Raw genomic sequence first — 19,016 nt, forward strand, 5'->3', positions numbered from 1 at the left:
GTTTCATAACAATGGATCTATGCCAGGTTAAAGTTTTGGTTCGATCGAATTTGTAGATCGACCGTGGAGGACCAGTTTCATTTCAACGGCCATCATCACTCGATTAGGGCCATAAGTACACTGACATGTGTTGGGAAATTTTCCTGATCCAAGGGTGTAGTTGGGTCAAAATTTGACGGTCTGAAACCTTAAATTTGGCCTGTAAGTGAACGGCCCAATTCACTTAAGTTTGAGTTCATTTTCTAAAGATATTCATGTTTCTCACACACTTCGCACCGGGCTCAAGTTATGCGTTTTCGGATACTATTTGGACTTGAATCTCGAGATGGTTGTCAAGCCTAGTAAGACAGTCATAACCGTTTACTTCTTGTTAATCGGACTTTCGACGCACGGTCCAGGTCCAATACGGAGTTCTAAGATGCTCCCAAGAGCAACTGAGTTTTGAGATTGATCATAGGTTTTTAAGTAACGTAGAGCTAACAATTCTGCTGGTTTTGGGTCTTGCAGTTCTTATAAAAAGTGATTCAAACTAACTTGTCCATTAATCCAGTTTAGTACTTAATTAATTTTCATCTAATTTCTAAAGGATTCGGTCCCTAGCGATTTCTGCCTGAGGTGGTACTCGGGTCATTGTACGAATTTTTCCAAGACGTTACAATCTACGCCCCTTAAAGAAAAATTTCATCATCGAAATTAGTAGCTTTTCATACTCCTCGAGAATTGAATCTGAGGGTAGTTCATGTGGACCTTGGCTTCTATTTCCTAAGTAGCCTCTTCCTTAGTATGGTGCGTTCATAGTACCTTCACAAGCGGGATAACCTTACTGCGCAATACCTGTTCCTTCCTGTCTAGGATACACGTCGGTCGCAGTACATAATTAGCATCTTCACTCAACTATACCTGTTCCCATTTGATAATGTGGGATGGGTTAGGAACATATTTCTTCAGCATCGATACGTGAAATACGTTGTACATGCCAGCGAGTGGTGTGGGCAAAGCAAGGCGGTACGCTACCGCACCCACTCGGTCTAGTACCTAGAATGGGCCAATGAATCTCGGCGTGATTTTTCCCTTCTTTCCAAACCAGAGGACTCCCTTCGTTGGGGAAACCTTCAGGAATACATGGTCCCTGACCTCAAACTCCAGCGGTCGCTGCCTCGTATCGGCGTAACTCTTCTGTCTACTCTGTGCTGTCAGAAGCTGACGCCGGATAATGTCGATCTTCCCTAAGGTCACCGGTACTAACTCTAGGCCAATCAAACTCTTCTTGCCAACCTCTGCCTAGCAATGCGGCGCTCGACAGGGGGCGCCCATACAAGGCTTCGTAGGGAGCCATGTCAATACTCGCTTGAAAACTATTGTTATAAGTGAACTCAGCATAAGGAAGAAATCAAGCACACAAGCGCGTAGCATATCTTCTAACACCTGATTCACTCGTTCTGTCTGCCCATCTGTCTACGGGTGGAACACAGTACTGAACTTCAGTTTCACACCCATTGCTTCCTAGATACGAGTCCAAAAGATAGATGTGAATCACGTGTCTCGGTTCGACATGATTTCCATAGGAACTCCATATAGACGTACTATCTCCTTGATGTACAGCCGAGCCAAATCGTCTACTGAGTGACCTAATCGGGAGGAAATGCACCAATTTCATCAACCGGTCTACAATCACCCAAATGGAGTCATGTCCCTTCCTCGTCTTCGGTAACCCTGAAATGAAATCCATAAAGATGAAATCTCATTTCCATTCAGCTATGGGCATGTGTTGAAGTAAACCAGAAGGTCAGCGATGTTCGGCCTTGACCTGCTAGCACGTGAGATAGCGGAACACAAAGTCTGCTATGTGGGCCTTTATGTTTTCCCACTAGTACGAACGCTTCATATCTCGATACATCTTCGTACTACCAGGATGCATCGCTATCTTCGAATTGTGAGCAGATTAAAGAACTTCCCTTCTCAAGTCATGAAGATTTAGGATGCATAGGCGGCCATGATAACGTAAACCCCCATCCGTACCAACTCTCCATTCAAAGTCCTCATCATCACAGGCTCGCTTTCTTAACTCTACTAACCATTCATCTTCCCCCTGAGCCACTATGATTTGGTCATCAATAAGTGGTTGTACACAAATATATGCGATGCTCTTGAAAGGCTCCTCTACCGTAAGTTTCTGCTCAAAGTCTCGCACAAACTCTACCATGTTAACGGAGCTGTAAATGCTATCATCTTCTTGTGGCTTAACACGTCTGCCACAAGGTTAGCCTTGCCGGGATGGTAAGAAATCTCAAACTTAAAATCCTTCAAATTTTCTATCCACCATCGCTGCCTCATATTCAAGTCTCTCTCTGTGAATATGTATCTGAGGCTCTTGTAGTCACAAAGGAGCTCGAACTCCTCTCCCTAGAGGTAATGTCTCCAGAGCTTTAATGCAAATATAATGGCCGCTAACTCTAGGTCGTGCATAGGATAGTTTTCCTCGTGCTTCCTCAACTATCACGATGCATAGGCAATCACTCTGTCCTTCTACATCAGAACACAACCCAAACCAACATAAGAGGCATCGGTGTAAATGGTATATCTGACCCCCTGCTCTGGCAATACTAGCACAGGTGTAGATGTCAACTTGTCCTTCAATTCCTGAAAGGCTCTGCCTTCTTATTCTAGGCAAACTTGAGATCCTTCCGAGTGAGCTGAGACAACGGTCTAGCTATCTTGGAAAAGTCTTTAATGAAAGGACAATAGTAACCTATTAGGCCAAGGAAACTCCTCACTTCAGCTACCAAACTGAGCTACTCCCAGTCCTGAACTGCGGTCACCTTAGGAAGGTCCATGGCTATTCCTTCCTTGGACACAACATGTCCCAGGAACTTGACCTCTTCTTTCCAGAAGTCACACTTCTTGTACTGGGCAAACAACTGGTTCTTCCTGAGCGTATCAAAGACTGCTCGCAGCTGCTCCTCATGATCTTCCTAACTCTTGGAGTATATCAGGATGTTATCTATAAATACGATGACGAATCGATACAGATACAGCCGAAACACCCGGTTCATTAGATCTATGAACATGGTGGGTGAGTTTGTGAGTCCAAATGACATCACTAGGAACTCGTAGTGCCCAAAGCTGGTTCTAAACGCTATCTTCTGCACGTCTTCATACCTGACGCGCAACTGGTGATACCTTGACTGCAAGTCAATCTTTGAGAAATACTTTGTCCCTTTCAACTGATCGAAAAGATCATCTATCTTGGGTAAAGGATACTTATTCTTCACTGTCACTTGGTTCAACCTGCGATAGTCAATACACAAACGCAGTGAGCCATCTTTCTTCTTCACGAACAACACAGGTGTTTCCCATGGAGACACGCTAGGCCGTATGAAACCTGATTTCAACAGGTCATCAATCTGTCTCCTCAATTCCTCCATCTCATATGGAGGCATGCGGGGTAAGGAAATGAGGGTCGCACCAGGCATTGGGTCGATAGTAAAGTCGATCTCGCGTTGAGGAGGAAATCTAGATATCATCTTAAACACTTCTCAGAAGTCCTAGACCACAGGCGTGTTTCCAAGTGTCGGACCATTATGATCTTTCAATAGGGCAGAATAACAAAGAACCCGGAAGGGGCAACTAACCTGAACGGGGAATGTGAAGGTCATGTTTTCGGGTCCGTGTGTCGTCACCAGTCGGGTCTCACAGTCGATCTCAGCCCTCATTTCAGTAAGCCAATCCATGCCGAGGATGACGTCGTAATAGTATATCGTGGTGACAATTAGGTCAATGCATATCGTCCTGCTCCCTAAATCTATCAAGCAACCCTCACACAACTTAGTGGCATCTGTAAAAGTTCCTGCTGTTGCGATAACTCTCACCCCAACTATAGGGGTCGCATTTAGCCCTAAGCGTTTAACCGTAGAACAAGATATCATCGAAATAGTAGACCCAGTGTCCACTAACAGAAATACAGGTGTACCATGGATGTGGGTAGTGACCTCAAAGGTTAAAGGCATTGTAGCTGTTGACTCAGATGCTCCAGCTGCAAGTGCATGTATTGGTGCCTGTTGAGTTTGGTTCGGCTACGGTACCATAAGTCGTTGAGGTGGCCTAAATCGAGGTGCAGGTGGTGCTGATCGTAGAGGTGGAGCTGAGATGGCCTGAGGTAACTAACAGTTGATCTTTTGAGGAGGCAATAAGCCGATGTCCCTCATCTTGGTGAAACAGTAAGTGTCAGTGTGGCTCGACCTCTTGCAGTAAGTACACTACAAGTCTGCTAGCCTCAACTGAGTCGGTGGAGCCGTAAGTCTAGGAGGCGAATCTGCGCATGGCCTCTTGTCAAGGAATAGTCTGCTCGACAAATCTGGTCGAGGCCTCGGGCCCACAGGTACGTGTGAACGAGATAGTCTATCCCCATCCTACTCAGCTTGCAGAGACATGTTCACTAGCTCAGCATAGTTGAGAATGCTAACGCAACACATCTTTGTACGTATCTTAGGTCGTAGACCCTCAGAAAAATGCCACATCCTCATCAGCTCATTTGTTGTATTAGAAGAGCGTATCTGGCTAGCTCCATGAATCTATTCTCGTACTCCGCCACGGTCATTCCTCCTTGACGGAGGCAAAGGAAGTCACTCTCCTTCTCATTACAGTACATGAGGGGAAAGTACTTCTCATGGAAGCGAATCTCAAAAGCCTCCCATGTCCATACATACACAACAGGCACTGTCCGTAGGACGCTGTCCCATCAGAGACTGGTCTCCTTCTCAAACATGTACATAACCAGCTCGACCTGCTCTACCTCAGTATAGTGCAGCGGCTCCAGCATCTTAGAGATGTGGTCAAGCCAATACTCGGCCTCCTCGGGTCTGTGAGTACCCGTAAAAGTAGGAGGTCGAAAGCACTGGAATCGCTCGAACAAGCCACTGGCATTCAAGTTCCTAGCAGGGTGCACAGGTGGTGAACCACATTCATGTTTTGGGTAAGGGCCCCAGCAATGGTAGTCCAAATTTACTGCTGCTGCTGCATAAGGAGCATCATCTGCTCCAACCTATCAAGAGGAGGAGCTTGATGCATGTGGGGCATCGACGAAGATGCACGGTTCTGCTCTAAAACCGGTGGTGCAATAAGTGTTGGCCCATTTATGGGGCCAGTGGCTGGCTGAGGATCCAGCATAGTGTCACTGTTAGGGCCCAAATTGGGGTCCATGTGGCTATCGCTTAGGGGAGGTGCCCCATCAAACGATCCGCCAAGTGCAAGACGTGTTGTAGTCCGAGTGACTTTCGGAGGCATTCCCTATATACAACATAGGGTACAACACGTGTAAGATTTTTGCATAAAAACACTCAATTTCTCAAGCATTTTACACATTTCATAGCAAAAGGAGTTTCATGCATTTCATTTAACCAAAATTGTCACAATACATGAGATGTAGTATTACATGGATCATGACAGAAGATGCATGTGAGCTAATCTAATCAAGCTTTAAACACCAAAACACACCAACAACTCTACCCTACTACTAGGCCTATCAAGGCTATAACATAGGAAGTAAGAAGAGCGAGGAAAGAAAAAGTCCCAATGACGACTACAACATAGGACTAGTCATCTAAATCTGGTGATGGTGGAGGAGCGCCCTTGTCCTACAGACAGCACAGGAGAGCCTTCAAGGTGCTAGACACCTTCTTAAATTTCTGTTTCATAGAGGCCCTATTCTCTTCAAGTTCGGCCCGGGTCTCTCTGACCTCCTGTCTCAGGGTGATGGAGAGCCCTCATCAGTGTTTTGGGCCTCCTCTTCTTCCTCTCCCTATTCTTCCTCTTCCTCGCTTCCTTCCTCTATTTCATTTTCATCCTCTTCTTCGTCACTTTCTTCCTCTTCACTTCCTGTCTCATCCTCACTCTCATCGAGTCGGGCTTGACGTTGTCATGGCCCTATACCCATGTTGTTAAGTGTAGTGTCATTAATAAAGTGAATTGGCGCAAGATTTTTTGAGCCAAGTCTGTAGCCGAATTCACGAGCAAGCTTACATATGAGTTGACCGAATGGGAGTGAAATGTCTATCCTAGGAGAGCGTGCGGTCTGAACTATCTGTAGTAGTATGTACATAGGTAGGCACAACTTGTCTCCTTCACAACTCTGTATAAGAGGTCTACCATTAGATGCGTGCATTCACTGCGATTGCTCTACCTAGGATACACATTGTGTGTGAAGATGTAGTAGAGTAGGCGGAAGTCATTGGTCATCTTGGTCGCTAAGAGACAATTGCCTCGATTCCAATGGATCAATCGGCCGCAAAGAAATTGAGTATGACGATCTCTTTCACGTATACTCCTGAGATTCCTCTCGCTAGCATGAACCTCTCCACGCAGAATCCCCATGATTCAGGCAATCAAATCTACGTTGACAATGGCTTCCCGTCTTCCCATGGGGATAGAGAATTGTAGAGACTCTAGCAATAGGTCTCGTATGTGGGCGTAAAAGGCTCAGACAGTGCTCTCATTCACACGTGACTTACCCTTAAATATGGGACCCCACTCGGCATCCAACAGGAGGTCCATCGCCGGATAAAGCCTGAATAGCTTTTCGTCCATGCGTGCTTTAAAGATGACTCTACGGCCTTGAAAGCTGCCATGTCCCATGTCCACCTGTAGAACCCTCTCAAGAGGAATCTGGGGATCGAGATCCCGCTTCGTCTTCAGCTCTCGCGCGGCGCTTGTACTTGCTTAGGCGCCCAATTTCTTCCTTGGACGGGTTGGGTGGCTAGGCCTAGCTTCATCTGTGAAAGCCCTCTTCTTTCCCATGAGGGAAAGAAGTGTGGAAAGTGAAAATATGGCCACCACTAGCTCAAAAAGAGCCATGAGAGTGAAACAAAATGGAGGGATAGGATGGGTTGTTGGACCTTGAGATTTTTGAGACACCAAGGAGGGTTTGTGTGCCCAAATGGGAGGAAATGAGGGAGATAGGAGATGGGTTTGAAAGGAATGGTGGGAGGTGTGTATGTAGTGATGAAAAAGAAGATGATATGAGAATGGAGGGGAGGTTTGAGAGAGAAAAATGAGATTTTTTGGGAGATTTGGAAAGCTTGAAGGGGTGAAAATGGAAGAAATGAAACAAATGGGGAGGTATAGGGGGCCCCCACATAATTTCATGGGCCTCACATGCGTATACAATGGCCGACACGTCTGGCCCACTGTGGCCCGACAGGCCTGCTGAAGATGGACCGCAAGGCCTCATCCTAGGCACGATGCCATCGCGGTCTGCTGGACCTAGGGCGATGGCATCCCCCCCGGGGTGCCGTAAATGTGTGGGGCCCACCTCTAGTCTCATTGTTTTATGCAATTTAGGCCCCCAAGTTCGTTTGGTGCAGTTTTAGGTTCCATCTCGCGTATATTCACGCTTTTCGGGTTATTGAGTGTGGACTACACCAATTCATCGCCTAAACCCGTTGATTGACGGCCTAGAAAAGAATTGGGATCATCACACATGATCACAGATGCCTACAGGTCTGATTTCAAAGGTCAGTTTTGCCCATCGGTGAAACTTAGAATCCTATAACTGTTTCTACGTTTCATCGCCCCCTCTTAAGTCAAAGTACATCAGTGTGCATTGTATTATCATAACCCAGGTCCAGTTTAATCCAAATCATGCTCTAATACCAACTTATAACGCACCAAAAATCAGGGGTCAATCACAGGCTTAACTCTCAAGTTCCGATGCATCACTTATGCAACATAGATAGTGATGATTGAATGTTGTCCGTATTAGTGCATTAAACATAAATGAGATTACACTAAAGCAGCATATCATACTCCAGAAATAAGTTGATTATGCAAGCGGAAGACTGTGATAAATATATAAAGCATTAAGTGGTTGTAAGTGCCCAGAGTATGAACATGTCACCAAGTTAAATAATTACATATATAATTCTAAAATTTACAAAAGTGATACAAGGTAATGACATCTAATCTGTATCCCTTTGACCTCGTCGATGCAACTCCAAGTCTATATAGACCCACCAGAGAGTTGCATATAGGAGAACTCCTCATCATTATAGAAGTCAGGCTTCGCCTCGTAAGCATCGCCATCACTTGAAGCTACAACAGAGTCCGGTTGGTGTTTTAAAACACCGTCCCAGAGTAAGAGTGAGTGATCAACTTAGTGGAGCTATAAGGCAAAGGTTAACATGTTATCAATTCAATCAAGTAGCAATAATAAAGCAATACAACAATCATGTCCTAAATACTCTTGTTAATGCAGGAATGATATGCTGTAATGATGCATGCCCTCGCCTGCACTCTCTTAGCGACATCATCTCACGATCGCGGCATGCCCTACTTCGGACACGTGCACTTCCTCACCAAAGCACATGCAATGCGGTGCATGATTGTGCTAGCCAATACTTAATTAGGTTTATTCATACAGCCAGTTCAAGAAGCTAAGGTACCTCCCTTTATATCATTTACCTAAAAAATGATCCATCTAGGGTCGTCAATCCCAGTCAATCGCATACGATAGGCAAGTTATAAGGTAACATCACCCTTGATTTAAAAATAGTGGACAGGCAAGTTCGGGTCGCTACGAGAGGCTCGTCACCTCGGCGTAGGCCTAGTTTATACTCAAGGTCACTACAGGAAAGGCTCATCACCTTAGCATAAGCCGACAGCTCGAATATAATGTCTCATACTACCGTATTCAGCTCACGAGTTTGGGTTGCTCAATGGACACTACGAGGAGGCTTGTCACCGCAGCGTAGGCCGACAGCTCGACCACGGTGTCTCATACTACCATGTTCAGCTCATGAGTCTTAACAGATCATGGTACCAAGGTTAAATGGGCTTTTCATTGGTAAGTGGTACCTTAGATTCAAGTAGTAGCATCCATATACGGTGAACATACATTAGGCTAATCGGGTTACTTAACAAACTCAACTGGTACGAGCACACATTGAATTAATCGACATTGAGCGCATACACACTCCTCGTGGCCTACCCACTGTCGATAATCACCGTAGGACTCAGATTCATCGAACATATCCGTTATGGCGAAACTAGTTCGGCCACTCGATCGAAAACCGTTACCGATTGCCTCGACTACGTCGTAGTCCCAATCACACTCCAATGTAATAGCATTTACATAAGTAGTCATAACAGCATTGAACAAATAATTCAATCATTACAATTATTTGAGCATTTTATAAAATACATAGTGAACATAACATCCTACATATGCATTTCATAACATAAATCACATAGTCGAATTTAAATTACATGAAGAAATCTATTCATATAGCTAAGGTAATTGAAAATCTCACCTCAACACCTTTACTAAATACATTTCATCAAATAATTGTTCATTCAGACATTTTATCAAACACTTAAACTACACATATCAACATACACGTAATAAATTAATTATAACATATATTATGGCAATTCCTTTCGCAAAGGAGTTGTCATACATACAACAATTATGTATCCTCAATTAACAATCATGGTAAGCACAAATCATAATTTCATATTCATTCAAACATTTCAACAAACACATGGAATGCATTATTTAAACATAATTCATATATATGTGTAATACGCGGAAAATATTATATCTAAGCACGTGTGACAGCAATCAAGTTAGTCATAAATCATTAACTGACATTGAAAGCCTTGAAAATCATAACCTAAATATTTATAGTCCGCACCTTTCATCGGTACGCCGATTACGAACTCGGCTCGTACACTATGCCTTTGTTTACGGCACAACGGCTACCTATAGCATGAAATAGGTTAGCTATTTCACCGATCTACCTATTTAGATACCTAAAACAGATTAGGGTTAGGATTCCTTACCCAAAAATAGAGTCGAAACTACCGGTATAGCGACATGGAAGAGGGCATCTAGCACGTGGGTGGCGGGAATGAATCCCAGCAACAAACCACAACTCTCTCTCACTTCTCCTCACCTTCTCCTTCTCTTTTCTCTCTTCTCTCTCCTAGGGTTTAGGAAATTCATATGGAATGAGAGAGGGGTGGGTTAAGGGTCTTATATAGGCCCAGAAGTGAAGTCAATGGCCCCAGGGCCATCGGATACTTAGGTTATATCTAAAGAGTGGCTGTTTCGGGGCAACAGAGCTCATCTGGAGGTCCCTTTCTTGCATACGGTCCGGAGAAAGTTCCCTGACAATAGATCTATGCCAGGTTAAAGTTTCGGTCTGATCGGATTTGTAGATCGACCGTGGAGGACCGATTTCAGTTCAACGGCCATCGTCACTCGATCAGGGCCACAAGTACACTGACATGTGTTGGAAATTTTCCCTGATCCAAGGGTGTAGTTGGGTCAGAATCTGATGGTCTGAAACCTTAAGTTTGGCCTGCAAGTGAACGGCCCAATTTACTTAAGTTTGAGTTCATTTTCTAAAGATATTCGCGTTTCTCACACACTTCGCTCCAGGCTTAAGTTGTGTGTTTCCAGATACTATTTGGACTTGATTCCCAAGATGGTTGTCAAGCCCAGTAAGGCGGTCATAACAGTATAGCTTCGCGTTAATCGGACTTTCGACATGCGGTCCAGGTCTGATATGGAATTTCAAGATGCTTCCGAGAGCAACCGGGTTTTGAGATTGATCATAGGTTTTTAAGTAACGTAGAGCTAGCGATTCTACTAGCTTTGGGTCTTGCAGTTTGTATAGAAAGTAATTCGAACTAACTCGCCGATTAATTCAGTTTAGTACTTAATTAATTTCCGTCTAATTTCTAAAGGATTCGGTCCTTAGCGATTTCTGCCTGAGGTGGTACTTGGGTCATTATACGGATTTTTCTGAGACTTTACACAGGGCTCATTAACATGCCACGGGGAAGAGTCCAGATTAACATGAAGAACTTAAAGACGCGGCAGCGCTGGAATGAGCGTAGCATGAGTTTATGTGGAAGGATAGTTAATAGGAGGAGAGAGAGAGTAGCATACCCGCATCATGTATGACAGTAACATATTGATTGTTGCACTACTTCTTCACATATAATGTATATCCGAGGGCGAAAAACCATACAAAGTGATCCCTCTACATGGTAGAGGTTCTCTACTAGGTAGGGCATGGGAAGGATGTGTGCCCTCCCTCAATTATCCTTTACTAAATTGTGAAGGCCGCAACATCATGTTGCGACATCCTGGGCCTCCCATTTGGCTACCTCATTTGCAGGATGGTCCGACAGTATGGGTTCGAGGGATCCAGTGGTGTGGCCGTACTGGTCAGGGTGGTAACTGAAGATGCATTAAACCGCATGGGATGTGGCCCCAAGAAAGAAAGGGCATGGATCGAAGATTTTCGGGATGAGATAGATGAAGAGGAAGGAGAGAGTAAGGAAGAAGAGGAAAGTGAAGACGAAGAGGGTGATGATGAAGAAGAGATAGGAGCTGAAGTTGAGAGAGAAGACGAGGGGCCTCTTTCTCCTCGGGGCATACAGGAGAGTCTAGGGGCGCATGAGGCTAAGGTGGCCAAGATTAAAGAGGATCAACAGTACCTGAAGCATAAGGTGTGCAAGATGCATCACACGTTAAAAACGATGTTGTGTTGCTTGCAAAAGGAGGGAGTGCCCCCTCCCTCGCCTGACTCGGTCGATCGGTAGGTCCTAGATGGTAGATGTTTAAGATACCCTTTCTATGATAGTCGGTCGGTTAGTGTTTCTTTTCCTCTCATGTATTATCGTATTGTAGCTTAGGTGTTACTACAGTTTTTTGTAAGGAAACAATGTAATAAACACGTTTATTGATGTTAATGAAGCACTTTAATGTTTTTGTACTCAAATTGTGAGATCGAAATGGATGTTTGCACCTGATGTTGTGAAATTGACCGATAACTCTGTTAAAATGAAGGAGAATTGGGTGAAATTGTCCTTGAACTTGGTTAAATTGACTAAGCAATCGGTGAATTTGCCCGAGAACTTAGTCAATTGACCGAGAACTCCCTAAAAATGACAAAGAACTCCCCTGAAAATGACAGAGAACTTGGGAAAATAAACCGAGAACTTGGTGGAATTGACTGAGAACTTGAGCAAATTGGCTGAGAACTCGTGCAAATTCACTGAGAACTGGCTGAAATTGACTGATAAATCACTTAAATTATGAGAACTCAATGAAATTGACCGAGAACTCGGTGGAATTGACTGAGAACTCGGTGGAATTGACCGAGAACTCGAGAAATTCACCGATAAGTTAGTGAAATTCACCAAGAACTTGCTGAAATTGACCGATAAATCGCTTAAATTGACCGAGAATTCAATGAAATTGAATGAGAACTTGGGAAAATAGATCGAGAACTCGGTGGAATTGACCAAGAACTTGGGCAAATTCACCGAGACTTGTTGAAATTGATCGATGAGTTACTTAAATTGACTGAAAACTCGGTGAAATTGACAGAGAACTCGGGTAAATTCACCGAGAAGTCGGTGAAATTCACTGAGAACTCGTTGAAATTGACTGATAAATCGCTTAAATTGACTGAGAACTCGGTGAAATTGAATGAAAACTTGGGAAAATAGACCAAGAACTCGGTGGAATTGACCGAGAACTTAGGAAAATTCATCGAGAAGTCGGTGAAATTCACTAAGAACTCGCTAAAATTGACCGATAAATCGCTTAAATTGACTTAGAACTCGGTGAAATTGATCAAGAACTCTCTAAAACTGATTGAGTGGTCTCTAAAATTGACCGAGAACTCGATAAAATTGATCGAGAACTTGTTAAAATTGACAGAGAACTTGTTAAAATTGATTGAGAACTTGCTAAAATTCACCAAGAAGTCCCTGAAATTCACCAAGAACTCGCTAAAATTGATTAAGTAGTCATTAAAATTGAATGAGTAGTCGCTAAAATTTCACCAAGAACTCACTGAAATTGACCAAGAACTACTTAAAATTGACCGAGTAGTTGTTAAAATTGACCAAGAACTTGGTGAAATTGACTGAGAACTCACCTAAATTGATCGAGAACTCCCTAAAATTGATCGAGAAATCGGTGAAATTAACCAAGAAGTTGCTGAAATTGACTAAGAACTCCTTGAAATTGACCGAGAACTCTGTTAATTTGTCCAAGAACTTGAGTTTAGGGTTTATGGTTTACAAAAGTGAACTTCTTCGATTATACTTGCAATGCGTGGCTTCTTGAAATAATCATTCAATCTTCTCGTGGCAAATATGAGTTCATTTCCCCACATTCATTAAAGTCATATTCAAGATCAATGTCCCCTTTCATGATTATTACTTTTCTTTCCAAGTCTCAATAGTAGTAGTAATTCTATAATATATATATATATATATATATTACAGATGTCTTAGAATTAAATAATTCATCGTCACATTACATCAAACATAAAATACATTATAAAATACATCATTCAAACATAAAATACATTACAAAATACATTATTCCTCGGGTATTGGAAACTTATACCTCCGTTGATTATACATCGTTTGTTTGCATCTTTCGTACTTTAATGTTTTCTGTTCCTATCCATGTAAAGGAATTCTTATCTTTTTCAGCCTTCCAGCTGACCTCTTTTGTCGTGAGTATTTAATTTTCACACGATACTCCTTGAATTCGTTTGATATTTTCTATTTTCTCTTGTCATGTATTGAGTACACATTAGTTATATGTGATCTGGTAATTTTAAGCTGTGTAGAATGGTTAGATTAGATATAATGAAGAATATTATAGTTTATACATGCTGAAAGAACATGCAAACAATGGAACCTTTTAACGTCAAACTCGCGACATGTACATGAAAGCTCACTGAGCTTAACCATGTCTTTATAATCTCCTACAACATAATACTCATCACAAGAAATTACATGACAATGGACATCTCGTGCCTTTGGTCTAAGACCCTTTAGTTGTTCCTCAACCTGTGTTGTTAACGATCTATTAAATAAACATGCAAATTCTCTTCTCTTGTAGAACATTTTTTGTATCTAAAATCTGACCGTCTCTATCATAATAGTCACAGGGTATTCTCATGCATCTTTGAATAAAGCATTAACGTACTCCGATATGTTTATAGTGATCAAGTTGAATCTTTTTCCTGAAAAGCGTGAAGATACCCATCTTTCGTATCTCAATTTTCTCAACCCTGCATCTACTGAGGGGTTAACCATTTCAATATCATGCATTAACTTTTTGAAGGCAACATTCCTGCACGTCTTTTCAGCCCGCCAATAGTACATTTCCAAAGACTTATCTTTAAATGTGTCAACCAAGTTTCTGTAAACATGGCAGGCGCAGTAGCCATGGATTGCATTTTGTAAGACTTCGGGGACTTCCTTCATTAAACTTTTATGTCAGTCTGATATAATGACAAGACCCGGAAGAACCCCTAACATCCAATTGGGGTGGGTAATGTACTAATTCCAACTGTTGTTGTTCTCTAATTCCCCGATGCCAAAGACTATTGAGAAAATATGATTATCTCCATCCAAGGCTGTAACAATGAATAGAAAACCATTGTATTTACCTTTTAGGTGCATCTCGTTGATGGCCAAGACCCTTCGCTAAGAATTTTGAAAACTTCTAACACAGTGTCTGAGAGTAATAAAACATCTCTCGAACCTGCTTGTCTGTGGGTTAACAAGCACGACGTCTCCTGGTTGGCCCTCCTTAACTCATGCAAATAGGTTGAGAGTTCATTGTAAGAGTCTTTATAAGACCCATTGTGCGCTTGATTGCGATCTCCTTAGCTCGCCATGCCTTCTTATAACTGATAGGAATATTATATTTATCTTACATAACTAATATAATGTCACTTGGCCTTAATCCCATGCGCTGCTCAATACGACCAACAAGTAACTTACTGGCTAACATATTACTTGCTTTCTGGTGATCGCTCTTCATCCATGACATGCCACATGTGGGTCTGAACGTGTAAGTCCTTATTTTGAATATCCCCTCATCATTCACCCTAGATGCATGAACCCTTCATTCACATTTATCTTCAAAACACACCATGGTGAATCTGTTCGATGATAAGTATAAGATCATGTATTGGAAGTTTTTACGAATTGCAAATTGGCTTAAAACATACTGACACCGGTTCTTGTCCTTAAATGTTCGGCCAACGGCTATCTCAATCGGCTCGTCCAATGAATCCGAATATTCTGGTAGATCTGCATTGGTGAATGAATAATTCTCCAAAGGTACATTAACTTGACCAATGATGAAGTTTGATGTTCGAGCCAGCTTGGGCAGTGGAATGTCGCTTACACGTACACATTTGTCACCGATGGTGGATGATGAAGGAAAATCTACTCTTGTAGATAAATGTGATATCATATATTCACATTTGAGGTTAAAGTCAATTGCCCAGCTCACACTACATTCCTCGCATGACTTTCCATCCTCAAAAGAGACGTTAACTTGACCAGTCACGAAGTTTGATTTTGAGGCGGCTCGAGCAGTGGAGTGTTACTTAGAAGTACTTCTAAAGGTGATGCCATATATTCATATTTTACGCCATGTTCCCCACACACATTTTCAACTACACTGTCTTTGTGTATTGTCTCATTAATGCGCTGCACTGTCTCTATGATTAAAGGGATGTATTTATCCGAATGCTTCGATTATGCCACCAATAACACTTTCACATCTTTGTCGTCTTCGATTTTAGTTTGAGGGATTGATTGGTTTGAGAAATGGTATAATACTTTCATCCTAATATCATTATCCTTTGATGTACTCTTAATAATCTTATACATTTTAGATAGAAGCTTCTCATATATAGTCTCGACACCCAAAGCAATACTTTTTGACTTTCCACCCTTGTACTTGTATCCATTGTTTTCACATATTAACTCCCCACCATAAGAGTATATGATGATTCTCGCAACCGTTAACTGATAACAAACACAACGACATATTCTCAGCGAATCGTAACACAATAAGAGCATACCATCAGATAGAACCCGGGTTAATATTCACATGTACTAGGTGAAATTGACTGAGTAGTAGGTGAAATCGACTAATGTACTAGGTGAAATTGACCGAGTACTAGGTGAATTTTACCAATTACTCGGTGAATTTGACCAAGTATAGTAGAAATTCACAAAGTTCTCAATCAATTTTCTCGAGTTCTCAGTCAATTTTTAGTGAGTTCTCGGTGAAATTTCAGCAAGTTCCTAGACAATTTCGGCGATTTCTCAGTCAATTTTAGGGGGTTCTCGGTCAATTTGCCTGATTTCTCCATCTATTTCAGGGAGTTCTTGTTCAATTTCATGGGGTTCTCGGTCAATTTCAGCAACTTCTCTGTTAATTTCACTAAGTGATCGGTTGAAAATTTGCACAAGTACTCGGTCAATTTGCACGAGTTCTCGGTGCATTTGCACAAGTTCTCAGTGAATTCTAGCGAGTTCTCAATCAATTTGCCCGAGTTCTCGGTGAAATTACCTGAGTTCTTAGTGAATTTCATCGAGTTCTCGGTCAATTTACCTAAGTTCTCGGTGAATTTCACTGAGTTCTCGGTCAATTTCAGCAAGTTCTTTGTCAACTTTCAGAGAGTCGTCGGTCAATTGCATCGAGTTCTTAGTCAATTCTATCAAGTTCTCGGTCAATTTCAGCGAGATCTCGGTTAATTTTCAACGAATTCTTGGTCAATTTTAGCGATTTTTCGGTCAATTTTCATCAACTTCTCGGTGTATTTCAGTGAGTTCTCGGTTAATTTCAGCAAGTTCTCGGTCAATTTTCATCTACTTCTCAGTGAATTCCAGCAAGTTCTTAGTCAATTTCAGCGAATTCTTAATCAATTTTCAGTAAGTTTTAGGTCAATTTTTGCCAGTTCTTGGTCAATTTTTAGTGAGCAATAGTTGAATTTGACCGAGTACTCGGTAAATTTTCATTAACTGCGAAAAAATACATTTATTCTTCAGCTTCTCACTATAAACTTCACCTTCAACCTATCAACTTTTTAAAATATCCTTACCTTCCATAGCCATTGTACCAGTGAAACCTGAGTTAAAGAAGAAGAATAGTTGAAGTGAAATATGATTTAGAAGTCTTTGAAAGATTACAGAAAACTTTTATAGACAAAACTTGAAAGATTTCAAGTTTATCAATTCGACTAGTTTGAAGCAATGAACAAAACCCTGAGTAAGCTTGCAGATGTAAAATGATAATATTTAGAGATTCAACGAAGATTTTAAGAAGAAAAATGATGAAAAGAAGATGAGAATTTAGGTTTTTGAGTATAAGGGGTCGCTTGGCACCTTGGATTGGAGGGGATTGGAGAGGATTAGAGGGGGTTTCAAATCCCCATGGTTGTTTGGCAGCATAAAGCAACTGGGGATTGCGAATCCAGGGGGTTTCTAATCCCCTCTTTGAGGGGGTTTCTAATCCAAGGTGAGAGCTTGGATTACACCTAAAATCATTTGAATAGTTGCAGGTATAAATGTATGTCACTGTACACTATCATTCTACTGGGCACATGGCCCACTAACGATGATCAGCACCGTCCAAACATTGTTCATGTAGATCAGCACCGTCCAAATATTGTCCATATCAATCAACGATTAAAAATCATTGGTTAGTCACTTAGACATGATCTTGTGCTTGCGGTCCATCTGAGACTTGGAATTTCATCACTTTTAGGCAAAACATATATTTTAGCGGGCTTATCACAACCATAGTGTCAAAAATTATATATCTCACTAATTGGGGATATTAAAGTTGATTTAGTAATTAAATTCAAACCCCCGTGAATATACCATGTATAGGTATTTTTGAATTAAAGTTGATTCACACTCAAGGGTACCAAACACACCGAGGGGATTGCCAATCCAGGGGATTTCCAATCCTGGGGGTTGGGAATCCAGGGGTTCCAAATCCACGCTCCCAAACAGGCCCTAAGTGTACGAAAGGAATATAACCAATACAGTAGTTTCCTAGAAGGATAGTCCATCAGTACATCGGTGGTTTAGGATTGGATGGTACGGTTTGCAACGTTTAAAAAACATGGTGGGTAAGAGATGAAGTTTACAGTGAGAAAAATCTTTTGAAATATAAAACGAGATGCCGCTGACTGGAATACATCCTTCCCATTTCATCCGCTTCCCTTCCCCCCAACCCTCTCTCTCACTCTCAACATGAGCTTCGAGTCATCTCGTTCCGAAGACAAGACCAAGAAGAAGAAGAGAAAAACCCTTGCTTCCTACTCCTCCAAACCTCATACGAAAACCCTTGGAATGGCGTGGGGCTCCAATTCCCCGTCTTCTTCCAAATCTTCCACCAGAAAATCCCCTTTCGCCAATTTCGGAAGGTACTTCTCTCGTTCTTCCATCCATCCGATTTTCTCACGAATCTCTATCACATGCAAATTTGTTGTATTCAATTTCTCTTAACAGCGGACCTAGCTAAAATCACATTGATTAGAAAATCCTAACCATTCGTTCAATGTCTAGTGAAATGGAAATAAACTAGACAGTCCATTTGGAGCTCACCTTGTATTGCCTATGCCTATGTAGAATCATCTTGATCCTGTGATCTTAAGTATATGATCACCTTGGCGTTTTTTTAACTCTTTTTTTTTTCCCCCCTTTTCCTTTCTGTATTGAGGGGTTTCCTCTTTCTTTGTTTTTATGGGCTTCTGCCCCTGGTTGGTAATTAGAAAGTTTCCTCTATTGCCTTCCTAAAAAAAGACGGGAATTTATGACAAAAAGGGCCACTGTTTTGATGGTTCTGATCATCTGACTGGTGTGTTTTTTGCATGGTGTGAAGAGTGGGTTGGACTGGAGGTACAGACACAGTGCAGACCAATGTTTTGGCTTGCCCATGTGTAGACTAGTTATTTAGGATCAATCCCTCTTTTCTTGTTTCATTCATTGATCACTTTGATTTGCTGCAGTTACATGGAAGAGAAGAATCGGAAGCTCAGGGATCAGTTCGATGCTGATGCTTCGAGTTCTTCCCTTGGCGATTTGAATGGTGGGAAGGGTCTTTTTCATGGGGTTTCAATTTTCATCGATGGATTTACTGTTCCGTCCAGTCAGGTTCGAAGTAG

The 19,016-nt window shown here is 42.0% G+C and overlaps 1 protein-coding gene across 15 annotated transcripts in view; it reads left to right on the forward strand.

Moving 5' to 3' along the window:
- Window positions 1–18,033: 18,033 nt before the first annotated feature.
- Window positions 18,034–19,016, forward strand: part of LOC131219087 (DNA repair protein REV1) — a 139,594-nt gene continuing 138,611 nt past the window's right edge. For all 15 annotated transcript variants that reach the window (XR_009157987.1, XR_009157986.1, XM_058214076.1 and 12 more), the window contains exons 1-2: window positions 18,034–18,275; window positions 18,861–19,005. Coding sequence is in view for 13 of the 15 variants with exons in the window: in XM_058214076.1 (XP_058070059.1) it covers window positions 18,103–18,275; window positions 18,861–19,005 (318 nt within the window). In the remaining 2 variants the exon portion in view is untranslated. The remainder of the gene's footprint in view (window positions 18,276–18,860; window positions 19,006–19,016) is intronic.

The sequence above is a fragment of the Magnolia sinica genome, chromosome 11 (assembly GCF_029962835.1).
Source record: "Magnolia sinica isolate HGM2019 chromosome 11, MsV1, whole genome shotgun sequence".
NCBI classification, from domain to species: domain Eukaryota; kingdom Viridiplantae; phylum Streptophyta; class Magnoliopsida; order Magnoliales; family Magnoliaceae; genus Magnolia; species Magnolia sinica.